This window comes from Tinamus guttatus, unplaced genomic scaffold, assembly GCF_059628265.1.
Source record: "Tinamus guttatus ecotype Peru unplaced genomic scaffold, ASM5962826v1 Tinamus_guttatus_pri_ptg000599l, whole genome shotgun sequence".
NCBI classification, from domain to species: Eukaryota; Metazoa; Chordata; class Aves; order Tinamiformes; family Tinamidae; genus Tinamus; species Tinamus guttatus.
Genome location: NW_028289133.1, coordinates 979,242 through 992,449, shown reverse-complemented (window position 1 = coordinate 992,449; position 13,208 = coordinate 979,242). Strand labels below are relative to the sequence as shown.

The 13,208-nt window shown below is 36.4% G+C and overlaps 1 protein-coding gene across 6 annotated transcripts in view; it reads left to right on the top strand.

Moving 5' to 3' along the window:
- Positions 1–1,330: 1,330 nt before the first annotated feature.
- Positions 1,331–13,208, top strand: part of ADCYAP1R1 (ADCYAP receptor type I) — a 94,181-nt gene continuing 82,303 nt past the window's right edge. For all 6 annotated transcript variants that reach the window (XM_088534792.1, XM_088534791.1, XM_088534790.1 and 3 more), the window contains exon 1: positions 1,331–1,470. In XM_088534792.1, coding sequence (XP_088390918.1) covers positions 1,420–1,470 — 51 coding nt within the window. In that variant the 5' untranslated portion in view covers positions 1,331–1,419. The remainder of the gene's footprint in view (positions 1,471–13,208) is intronic.

Here is a 13,208-nt window from a genome sequence, read left to right as displayed (position 1 = left end):
CAGTTTTCTACTTGTGAAGATGTATGTCAGTCATATTTACGCCCACAAAGGTGATAAGTGCTGGAATGGAGAAACCCTGCATCAGACAAAGAGCTTTTAATAAATAAAAAATAAATAAATAAAATTTATAAAATGGATGAAGGACGGATCTCTGTCTAAGACAAGCTGGTGTGGGAGAGTTAATATCCGTGTGGAAAGCTCCCCTAGATAGAATCTTCACTACTACATGTTCACTACTAGAATTAAGATAAAGGACAAAGGACCTTTGGCTGACTCTATTTTGGAGGAATAAGGTCTAGTAGTTAGAGAGGAGCCATGAAGAAGAGTCCTCTCAGGTGAGGTGTGATTGGTGAAAGAAAACAAATAAATCTGGAAATGTATCTCAGAGGTAAAAGCCCGCCTGTAGGTAGGAGGTCAAGTGAGATCCCTGTGTCACCAAGGTATGAATATTTGAGGCAAGCTGATGTTTTAAAAGGAAACAGTGAGTAATGTGATTTGCATCCAGACACAAAATGAGACAGAGAGGTTCTCTCAAATGCTATACAACTGTTTCAGGGATCATCGTGACCTGGGCCAAGTATGAATTTTGAAATCTTAGGTCATGGCAGGAGCTGTTTGGACAGAACTAAAGTCAGAGGTATAGTTCTGGTGATGTCCTGATTACTTGTTTAGTCCCTTGGCTGAAAGCCAAGCAGTGAAAGTCACATATATGCTTGACATCTTCACCAAGGTAAATCAATTCTGACTTATGTCATGGATGAATCTTCAGGCTTTCGGGGGGCACAATTCATTCTTTTTTGTCTCTACTGTTAAGTGCTTAAAAAGCTATCAGATTAGCAGCTTTGAACATGGATTTTGGTATCTAGGAAAGTAATCCGAGGGAGTATATCATCAAGTCACACAATCTCTTAAAAAGCCTTCAGATAGTCACAATTTTGAGCCTCTGTTGCAAATCATAAAGGTCAAATCATGACTTTAGAAGGGAAGTAGACATTCAAGTCTTTTTTTTTTTTTTTTTTTTTTTTCCTCCCTCTGGATAAAAATGCTTTATTTTGCTTTTCCTTTGGATACAATTTAGATCTTTGCTATTACAAAATCTGATACAGTAGTTTCTATGATCAAAGTTATTGATCACAAGTTCTTGTCCTTGGGCTTTAATTTAAGTATCCAAAACCAGCTATAAAAACTGCAAGACAGACAAACACGGTTGATATCTAATACACAAAACTCACAGTTCGGTATTCTATGTCCACTTCTTTCTCATTCTCTTAAAGTTTTCTATACTTATAATCACTATCCTGTTTCGCTACAGAGATCTGCACCTTGATGTGAAGACATAGCAGCATCTGAAGAGTGTGCTTCAGCCCTAATAATAGTGTTAAACAAGCAGAACTTGACTAAAGACCAAAATTAGGAAAGATGGCCATTGATTGGAAGTCCTGCTTCTTCAGTCTCGTGTTGCTTCCTCTGGTAAGGAAATATATCTTTATTTCTCTTATGGTCATTTAAATGCATCTTTTCAAAGGTAGCATTTGATTAGGGTGAACAACCTGTTGTTAACACTGATTCTGGCTTTTTTTCTGTGTGGCAACATAGTTTGGTTACATCTTTTCCAGTTTTCTTTGTGGATGAAGTACAACTGTGATCACATGGCTGGGGCTGGGCCATGTAACTTCATTCTTTCGCATTGTTCCCAACTGCATTGTGGTTTCATCTAGCCTCACACAAAAGCCATAAACCCACTGAAAAAAAAGCATGTCTTTTCCCTTTGCCACCATAGGGAATAGTATACCACCTCTATAATTAAATCATCTTGCATTTCAGCCCAGTTCTTGCTAAACCATTGTTAATAACCGCTTTTCACCAGTTCTGAAAAAACATTTTGTATTGTGAGAAATAGCACTCTAAAATCCTGTTTTGTTCTTGCTAATAGCTCTCTGTAACTTTGACAAAAATGCTTTACAAATGCTTAATATACAGACATTTATATGTTTCTATGCTTTAAAGACCAGGAATTACAAAGAATTCTTGAAATATATTTATTGAGTTTAAACTATTTAATATAATAGTGACATATGCAGAATATTTCTTAGCATTTTTAGAGTTCCTTGCTGATGTATATTGACTGTAAAACATCTTTTATAATGCATAGCAATCAGCATATAGTACTCTTCTTTATTTTGACTCCTATAAAAGTAATTCTTTCCTATTAGAACTTATTTAGAAGTCACTTCAATTAACAGTATGTCTAAAATGTAGCATTAATTAGCTAAATTCTGCAAAATAGCAATGGAACTGGTAGTATATTTCTGTTAATCTGAATAATAAAGCCTATCTCTTACCACATAAATATCTGATCTTTGGATCCATTTCTAGTTCATGATGCTAATAACTATTACCTAGCTTTTCTGGTCAGGTAAAAAATACACTTTAGAAACAATTGGGTATGCTTAACTTTCATATTGTATGTCTGAGATAACCACACTAGACTTCCTCTAAGCCAATGACCCATCAGCAAATGTATTTTTGGTGCTTATATGAGGTCTTCTTTCTGCTGGAGGTGCCTATACCTCTCCATTAACAATGTTTCAGTGTGGCATTTTTTTGACATAAATTTGGTTACATAAACCTACTCTGCAACTTCTGGCTTAAGACCTGGATATGACAACAGCGCTCTTATGAATTATTGTCAGCCTTACTAACACTACTACTGCACCCTTATCTCTTACATGGATACTATCAGTGAGACTCATTGTACTCCAAGTCAAACTGGAAAGTGTATTGGCAGAACATTGAATTCCTGGGAATGAGAGCATATTTTTCATACTGAAAATAAAATAAAATAAAATAAAATAAAATAAAATAAAATAAAATAAAATAAATAATTATATGATCATATGATCATATGAAGACAGAAACAAAATATATTTTTAAATGACCAGTAAACTTGAATGTTTCAGAATTTTTGGTGTTCAGCTTAAGACATTCAAAAGGTGTCTCCTTTTTCAGACGTGAACTGCTTTTAATTAAGGAAAATAAATGCGGCTTAACACATCTCTTGAGCTTTCAGATGACCTTCCTGGCAAATGTAAAAGGACAGCAAGGACAGTTTCCAAGTGGTAGCATTTCAGGACATAGCTGTGATCGCTGAGCTGGATAATTAGTGATCAGCTCTAGCTTTTGGAAAGAACAGCTCTCTAATGAAATACTGTGAAGCAGTATTTCAGTTAATAAGAACAAATATGCTTTTATCTGTGTTATTTTTGCAATGGTTATGAGCTTGTTTATGAGGGTAAGATTTTATTATAGCCTCCTGCAGGAATACAGGCAATAAAATCAGTTATTTCATACACATGAATATGCACACATACTTTGGTCACTGTAGAGACTTGGGCCCATGGCAGAGATTGTGCAGTAAATTGTATATATTGAATTATTCATTGTTTGCTTCTTCCCTAAAGTTTCTTTTCTTGGACTGGAGCTCAAAGACTGGTATGTTATTCACAGTTCTCCTCTTGCTGGAAATTTTTTGTAATGTTTTCATGGTAACAGATTCTCTTTCCTCTGGGACAGACTTGCCCCTCAAACCACTGTGTTGATATGTTCTCAGATGGATACTTTCCCATCATGTAGACTTTCAGATTTTCTTCTAAGAGAGTGGATACTTTGAGTAATACTTTGAGTAAATTTAACTGTTCTCCTATGCTTTAAAAGGCCCTCAAAAACTCTTCTATATTGTTTTTCTTTAAACACAGCTGGTACTGTTCAAGAAATTTCCATTTGCTTTCAAGAAAAACTATTTCACCACTAAACACCTTTTTCAGCTGTGAAAACTGCAGGCCCATTTCTAGGGCATGAGGATTTCATTTCCTAACCATTTGGGTTATGGACATCTTTAATTTGTCTTGCAAAGTGATTTACTTTTGACAATCAGATCATAGAAGTGTTTTTCCACATCTTCTCTATTCATACCACCAAGATCTTATTGCTGGCTCTATATGGCTTCCATTTGCTATATTAGCAGTTGTTGGTGGAATTTTGATTAATAACATTTGAATTCTCAAAAAGAATAGGACCAAGCACCAAGTTTTGCAACTGTTATCCTTTAAAATATGCCTTTTTAGTAAGCTGGTATCATACCTGAGAGCATGGGTTTAACATGATATATTAGTTAATGATTTTTTGTGATACGTAATTGATGGAAAAACCTTGTGTTAGTCCATCTTGGAGAAGGTAGCTGGAGCTAAATTTCTTGCAAAGGAAAAAAAAAATGCAATGGGAGGACAGTAAAGCTCAAGAAATATGTTGAACAGAAAAGGTAGAAACTCTCTGGATAAATTATTGATATATATTCATAGAATCAAAGACTATATCTGAGTTGTAAGGAAAAAACACATGAACACAACCTCCTCAAGACTGAGCAACCTCCACAAGAACTGAAGTCTTCTTGAGATACCAGAACATATATGAGTAATGCTATTAGGGTGGCCGTATGGTATTTTCTTTTGTAGTCTTATGTTTCCAAACCTTGAGCCTTCATCAGTAAATCAGCAAAAATACAATTGCTAAATCTCTTTGGTTTGGGGAGGCAGTAAGAAAAGGAACAAAATTCTTGGAGAAGCCTGGACGCATTGTTTTCCATGAGCAGAGAGATTAGTATAGGCCTATCTTGAGGCAATTCTGAGGCCATAGGCCATTCTCAGACATATATTGCGAGCAGTTGTGTTGCCAACTTTAGTGTCCTCTGGAGATGGTACTCTCGGGGGACCTGAATAAGTTTACCTTCAGCAGGATGGCAAAAGAAAAGAGAGACTGAAAGTTGAGAGTAAATTGTTTGTCATAGAAGCTCCACCTTGTCTGGAAGGGGTGTTACTTTAAGAAGCATCTTCTAGAAGTGCAGTTCACAGCACAGTTCACACACAAATGTTCACATCCATATGGAACATTCTGAACCAATCTCAAGGCACTCACATCTGTGCCTTCATGGAAAATTCTAGGAGGCCTCAAACCTAAGTTTCTATGTTGCTATTTTAGCTGTTCTTTAATCCATTTGTTGTTATCTAGACCATTTATTCCCGACCTCTCTCATATTTTGGTTTTGTCTGAACATTCCCTGTTTTCATTTGCACATCATTTCTCTTCATCCTGCATACTTTTTCCTTGTGAATTCCCTTTCAGTGCTATTTGCTTCGTTTTTCATTCCATTCACCTGTGATAGCAGAAGGGTTTTTTATTTTGTTTTGCTTTTTTTTTTAATATTAACAAATCATCATAACATTGAGGAAATAGGATCCTGAAACATGGTTCCTTTGTCTGATTCCAAATGTACTTGAGAAACAATGAAATTCATGACTCACAATGTTGGCTTAGTGTATGAACTGAATTTAAATGTAACTGCAATGCAGGTATTCTAACTGCCTGTAATAATTCAATCAGATGTATTTCATGAACTAATACTTGGAGTGTCTTGTGGAGGCATGTTTAATATTCCTAAGCGTAAATGTTTCGGATGAGCATTGTAGTGTTTCATTAGCCCAACAAATTCTGTTCATCAATATTCTTAAGGAGAATAAAAGAGAGAGAGATGAAAATGAAAGGTGAAACTGATGCCTCTTGTATACTAACATTGAAGTGTTTGAGTACTGGATGAGAATCAGGTAACTAAATATGAATTTGCATCTGCCATCAGAGTCTCACAGATCACAGAGCCAGAACCCTACCTAGCTGTGTTTGACCAAGAAGAGATGAGGAAAGAAACTGGATCTGTTTGCTCAGAACCTGTTTGCAGAATGGGGAAATGTTTCTGAGTCTGTTAAGGGTATGTCCTTCCTGAGCAGAGAACTATCTGTATTTTCCATTATTGATGTGTAACTGTCATTTCCAGCACCTGAGTATGTTCAAATAGGTTTGACTGTGTTTCAATCTCTGTCAGCTTTTAAAAATGAGATATTTTAAAAATGAGGTATTTTTAAATGCACTATTCCACCAGTTTCTCTCCTTCCCTGATATATTTGTGATCGTATCCATTTTTTCTTGCAGCCCAAATGTGATGTTCCTCTGACACAAGCACAAATGGTTGTATTATTCCCCATTTTTAAAGTAACTTATTCTTTTTCCATTTAGAACTTAACCATTTTTAATGAGTTTATCTCATATGATTGCATAACTTGACCAGAAAAGTCAACTTCTCTTCAGAATTACAACAGTGTGTAGCACAATACACACCAGCATGGGACTTGCCTATTCCTTATGTAACACCACAGAAGTTCCTGTGCGAATATGATTAAGGATCTCCTCCAAAAGAGAAAAACTTCAGCAAGCCAAGATGTTGCTGTTGCTATAGCTCTTTTTCTTTAACACAAGGAGATAGTGCTGGGGAAAACCAGCAGAAAATAAGCTGACTTAAAAACCTATGCCTTGTTAAATATACATCTGTGTATATCTATACATATATATTGCCTCGTTAAATATATATCTGCATGTATATTTATACATATATATATGTGGATGAGCAACAGTGAGTTGTTTCAAAGAGAAGTTTCAGAACTTCTGGTAAGGTCTACCACAAATACTTCCAGTGCTCCTTTCTCCTACACCAACCTCAAGTGCCTTTATGAGGCACAAAAAATAGGATCACTCTTTCCAGGTTATAGTTAGACTCTCAGCAAGGGGAGATGGACAGTTCCAGAGGGTGACTGTGTCCACCTTGTATCTCTACAAGTTCCAATGTTTCCAAGAGAAAGCCTAGTATGTTGACACTTCTGTCTAAGATGTTCAAAGCTGTTGGGAGACCTTGGTGTTGTGTTCATGCTCTGTCTAGAATGCTGATATATAATCTCAGCCTGGGAGCTTTAGATGGCAGTTATGATTATCGTGGAAGCTGTAGAAAGACACACACACATGTAAAAGTACATACTTTTACAAGATTTGCAACCAAAAAACAAAACCAAAAACCTTCTAGAAATAAATGCATTCTACAAACACCAGGTTCACACCACTATGCACATACATAGGCATCTGCATGTAACTTTCCTTACTTGGACTGGCAAGGTATCTGGGTCTTAGAAATGCATGGTTGCAGATTGCAAAGTAGGAAACGGTTGCCCTACATTAACGCCTTCACTCTTTGTACCCTCAGGTAGTAGTAATAATTTCTGCATCAGACAAGTAATATGATGACAGCCCTGATTTAAGAACACTAATATGATTCTTTTCCTTGCCGGTATTGTATGCATGAGCCTGGAGGAGCATTGAATGAGCAGTCAAATAGAAAATTAGAAAACAAAAAAAAATCTCTTTTTGAGATCAAGAAATGAGCCTGTAAAAAAAAATCAGAATCAGTGATTTTTCATGATGCTCAGCTATAAATATCAAGCACCTAGAGGGATATTACTCAAGTCTATAGCAAGTAAGCTGCTGGTCTCTTCTTCCTTGGGTCTGCTGAGTCAGCAGTCTATGCTGTAGAGTCAGCTCAGAGTGAGCTTTCTGGGATGAAAAAACATAGCTCCATTAGAAAGGAAGCAGAAGAGTAGGGAGAGACAAAAAGAACAAGAAACATTTGTATCGCTGCCCTGCTAGGGGCTGGTCTTTTATGTGTTCTCCTATCCCTCTCTTCATAGCTTATACTAAATAGCTAAATATTTATTTTTGCTTCCCAATCAGTAAAGTAAATAATTCCTTGGTTCTTCTATATGGGGCTTACCTGAGGATCAAGTAGCTACCCCATAAACTGCCCTTGTTGCACACTTTAAGGCCTTCAAGTTGAGCGATCCGTAGGCTGTGGGTGGGACAAGACGTTCTTGTTCATTAGAACAAGAAGTAGCTGAGAGGCAGAGTGCAGCTTCCAGAGATTCTTTTTCAAAGTACTAGAGACATAGCTATTTAATCAAAATCTGTGAGGCCCATTAAGGAGAAAACCTCTGCCAACCATGAAGCCTAAGTGTTGCTTCCATTGCAGTCACCAAGGGCCAAGAAGCTAACTCAACAAAGTCCTTTTTGTTCCTCTGGGCAAGGGTTGAATAGCTCACTCCAGGCTACCTTGTGCTCATGTTCCTGGAAAGAAAACAGAATTTCTCTCAGAACCATTTTTTTTTTCCTCCTCACATGGAAACTGCTTAGAAAAGACAATTTGGGAGATATGGATCCCCTACAGCTGTTAAAAAACATGTCAATCTCTCTGCTACGGTTGTGCCATGCTATATATTGCTGGCTGTGATTTGAACAGTAAATATCACCCTATTAATAGAAGAGATCTGCCTCTGTACTTCTCTGTGCCTGATAGAGCTAAGCTGTGTACATAAAAGGTGTCAGCAAATGCACTTAGGGCAATACTTAGCCACTTAAAAGATGGATGTCAAATCTAGGATATTTATCAATATTAGTATCCACCAAAAACTCTAGTGTGGTAAATGGAACTGAGTAGACACTTCCAGCAAAGGTATATTCCATTCTAAAGGTCCCTAAGCCTCATTGCGAGGCCATTAAAAAATACCTTAAACTAGACTTTTTATTAGCTTTTAGACACGTCATCTTTGTTGATTAGCAAGTGATCTTTTATGGATGTTGATGTTGATGAACAGATGAAAGTAAGCCCACCTTGTCCAGTGATTCATCTATTGACTGGGTTGCCTTATCAGTATCCTAGAACCCTCCAAGATGATTTCTCATGGAATCCCACAAAATTATTACCACAAAATTATTACACATTTACTATGTGTAATACACATAATATTATTACATCTCTCCTGGAATAATCAAGTTCTTAATGTGTGTACTAGTATGCAAGAGACCCAATAGATTATTGGGTCTCTAGTCAAAAAAAGGAAAAAAAAACTTTTAAATATTTCAGATTTTTTTTTTAAATGAAGAATTAATTTTAGAGAAAATGGGAGAATGTTTTTGCCCAAAAAGTAGCATTAAAAAAAAAGTAAGTTGATCAGAATTCTTCTTTCTAGAAAAGCTAGAAGCATTTAATTTCAATTTCCTTTGCCTTTTTTTTTTTTTTGGACAGAAAAAAATAAAATTAACTATTCAAAAAAGATATTTACACTTCCACCCCATTCTAAAAATGTTTAAATGGCAATATTTTTTGTTGGTCATTGGCATGGTTTAGACTATAGGTTGAAACAATATGTTGTTTCCTGGGGGAAAATGGTCTCAATGCATGTCTTTCAGTCAGATTTTGTGTCGGTGGGTTTAGTGGTTTGTCAGTCTTTTTATGCCTTCTGTGGCTGTGTTCGCTCTTCAGATGTACTTAATATATATTTATGCTTGCCCTAAATTGCTAAAAAGTTCTGCTGAAGATTGCAAAGTGACTAAGTTTTTACTGTGTCTGGCCCTTGCGATAACATGTTTGGGCAGTGTTCTTTTCCATCAAACATTGCTCTGCAGGCTCCTTCCGGAGAGGGAAATTCTTATTAATTCTCCAGGAGCTTTACACAGAAACACTTTAACTTCTGTACACTCTTTTCAAAGGCTTTGGGTGTCTCAGTCTGACTCAGCATCTGTGCCCAAAATGTGTTATTTAGGCTAAATACAGGCTGGTGATCTGGTCTTTTCAAGACTCTTAAAGCAGTTTGTAAATAATTGGAGCTACTGGTGTTTGCAGATTTGGGGAGGGAAAGGACAGACGATTTTTTGGTTTGTTTGCTTGTTTTTTTTTCTTCTTCTTCTCCTTAGATGATAGCCACATTAGAGCATTTTACATATTTTAGCTGAAAGCTGTTCTGACCTTTATTTTGGCTTTGTCGCTTGTTAAGTGCTTGCCAGCTAATTGATAATGCAAAACACACATTGGATGAGATTAGAGACATACTGAAGCTCAAGGGTATAGGTTTGTGTTTACTCCTTCATAAATATTAAAATGCCTTTTTTCTTGCTGCCCTCTGGCTGAGGTCTTTTTATTTGTTACAGCTCTGTTAGCCAGTTTTATGAGAATATGCTCCATAAGTTAAAAGCATAACAGAATACATGACATGTTTGCACTGTGATATAAACAAAATTATGATGTAATCACAGGCTGTAATCACAGGCTGAAATACTCCATTTTAGTATCTCTTAGCACATTGTGGATGTGCAAAATCTAAACATTTTTTTGCTCATCACATGTTGCCTAATATGTCTGAATAAACATCAGGAAAACCAGATCAGCGTATTGTGGGCTAGTTTAAAATAACTACTGAATCTGAGTGCATGTTTGCAGCCATCTCTGACATCAAACGTGATTAAATTACTTCTCACCACACAAACTACAATGATTTGCCCATGCTCTTTGCAGAGCAACTGTGTTAGAGCTGGGAAGTTCACAGAGGCAGGCAACATCGGTGGGAATGTGCTGTAAGATGTGAAGGGCCTTTAATATAAAAAAAGAAAGCAAACTTACATGATCACACCCATGCATATGTGTTTTTTTTTTCTTTTTTTCTCTCCAGAGTGTCTCCCACAAAATTCTGAATGCGGCAGTGTTTTCAACTACATGTGACAGAAAGGCTGAGGGCTCAAATAATTCAAGCCTCTAAAAGTTCCAAGCAAATAAACAATTTCAGTAAAGACAGAGATTGTGTTAATTCCCTAGAAAAATGAAATTCATCATAAGGTCAAACCCCGTTAGATTTCAGAGTAACCCAGCAGGAGCCCGCTCAGGAGATACTAATCTATGAGATCAGTGAGTGAAGCCTTGTGCTACTGCTCACAAAAAATAATTAAAATAAAATAAAATAAAATAAAATAAAATAAAATAAAATAAAATAAAATAAAATAAAATAAAATAAAATAAAATAAAAGCTTTGTGTTTTCAGACCACCTTACAGGCAATAGCTATTGCTGGATAAATGGCAATTAGAACAATAACTAAGACATGAGAGCTTAAAGTGCAAAACCTGTCTGTGCTCCAGATTCAGCACATGATTTGAGCAATGCTCCAGCCTCTTCTTCCTCAATTCTGTACAAGTCAAATGAGGTAAGATGCCTTGCGCTGCCTCTGAGTCGTAGAAAAGATAAATCCACTTAAGGCTAAAGTGTGATCAAGTATTACAGTGATGGTGCCAAAGACAGATGTTTGCAGATATCAGATGTTTTGCTAATCTAAGGACTACGTTACTGGTTACTAATGAGCTGCTTCGAAAACTAAGCATGTCTTTCAGGCACGCTGAACCTTAGACCTTCAATTAACCGCATTGGGTCTATCTTGTGGGTCAAATTGTAAGCACAGATAGCAGTCATATCTGAAGCATGTTGCCATTATTTCATCAATACATTTCCCTATTCTTTCATTTTCTGTGGTCTTTTACACTGTACTACACTTTTACACTTGTACCTCACCTGCTATCTAACTTACTTTTACCCATAAAATCCATATATTTGGAAGCAAAGGTTTTTCTTCAGTGTCATCCTTATGGTGGCCTGCAAATACACAGCACGTCAGCAATGGCAGCATTGGGATCTCTGGAAAAACAGAAATAGGGATAGTCAGTGAACAGCAGAAGGCACCACGAAGGAATTTGTGCAGCCAGAGTTCACTAACATTAATATGAAGCTTCAAGTGTATCTACCTTCATCTTGGAGGTGACCTACATATTCTCTCCCAAGTGCACAGGAATTTATTTTTCTAATTATTTAATTTTGTTTACACACTGCACTGGAAATTTCTTAGGGATTTTTTCTGTTAGTCAAAGGAGTAGATGGAAACTAGAAATAAGGCAGAGTCTTTCTTGGTTTCCTCACTGTTAATTGGTGGTTACGTTAGATCATTAATTCTCCAGATATTTCATTATATCATTATAGGAAAGAAAGATTTTTTTTTCTTTTTTATGTCCATGGATTTTTCCCCTCTATCTGCCAACACAACCCAAAATAGCTTGTTGTGGACCATGATTAATACTAGAGGAGCAGGTCATGATGCAACTGGATGTTGGGCAGTTTAATGCTACCACTTCAAGGGCTTCATATCTACATCTCTTTTTCATATAAGCTACATTACAATTCAGAAATAAGTGTATTTATGAGACCCCAGAACATTTAATTTTGAAAAAAAAAAAAAAGAAAGGAGAGAAAGAAAAAGAAAAAGAAAAAGAAAAAGAAAAAGAAGAAGAAGAAGAAGAAGAAAAAGAAAAAGAAAAAGAAGAAGAAGAAGAAGAAGAAGAAGAAGAAGAAGAAGAAGAAGAAGAAGAAGAAGAAGAAGAAAAAGAAAAAGAAAAAGAAAAAGAAAAAGAAAAAGAAAAAGAAAAAGAAAAAGAAAAAGAAAAAGAAAAAGAAAAAGAAAAAGAAAAAGAAAAAGAAAAAGAAAAAGAAAAAGAAAAAGAAAAAGGAAAAAGAAAAAGAAAAAGAAAAAGAAAAAGGAAAAGCTGTATAACCTTGCACCCTTGGACCTGTAAGGATATAGAAGTGGCATTAAGGGGCCAAAGTACCTGAGAACTGAAAATCGGATACATGGTAGGACTGAGTTTACTCTCTATAACTGGGAATACATTAGCAGAGAAGAAATTATCTTTGGGGGAGGAAAGGATAAGACTAAGGAGCTGGAAATGAAGGTAACAAGATTAACAACTGAGAAATGCTGGTCACTGCAGGTTCTGTCTGGGCTTTCCCGCAGGGGTACGATCTGAACCTGTGCACCAACCCCCTTTGAGACTCTTGCATTCCTAAGAGCAACCATGAAGTGATAACCATGAACTCCTGGCTGGCCAGCAAACCAAGGTCTGTCTCCCGAGTCTTCTGCAGCTATTGTGCAGCTCCCACCTCAGCTGGAGTGGAGATTTGCCTTGCACTGCTGGCATGTGTACTACACCAGGGCCGTGAGGATCCAGGATGGTTGAAGATTTCAGAAATTGGTATCAGTGAGAGCATGATACAGTCAGAGTCACTGAGGAAATGCCCATTTTCAAGACCAGAATGATAAAGTTAGTCTCACTTGGTCAATATATAAGGACACTTTTAAAGGTGCTGCCTACATAAATACCTCAGCAGAAACTTTCCCTCTGTCTCTGAGATGCCAGTTTACTGAAGCTTCCATTGATTTAGCAAACTGTGTTTGGGAATAAGGGATTACAAATATTGGACAATGTATATTCTTTAGTGCTCATTAGTAACTGTGCACAAAGGCTTTAAAGTTAATTTTCCTTTATCTTTTTTTTTTTTTTTTTTTTTTGTACACTAAGGAATTTCTTCTTTCTTAAGTATGCAAAAAATTCTGAGACCTAAAAAATGCAAAC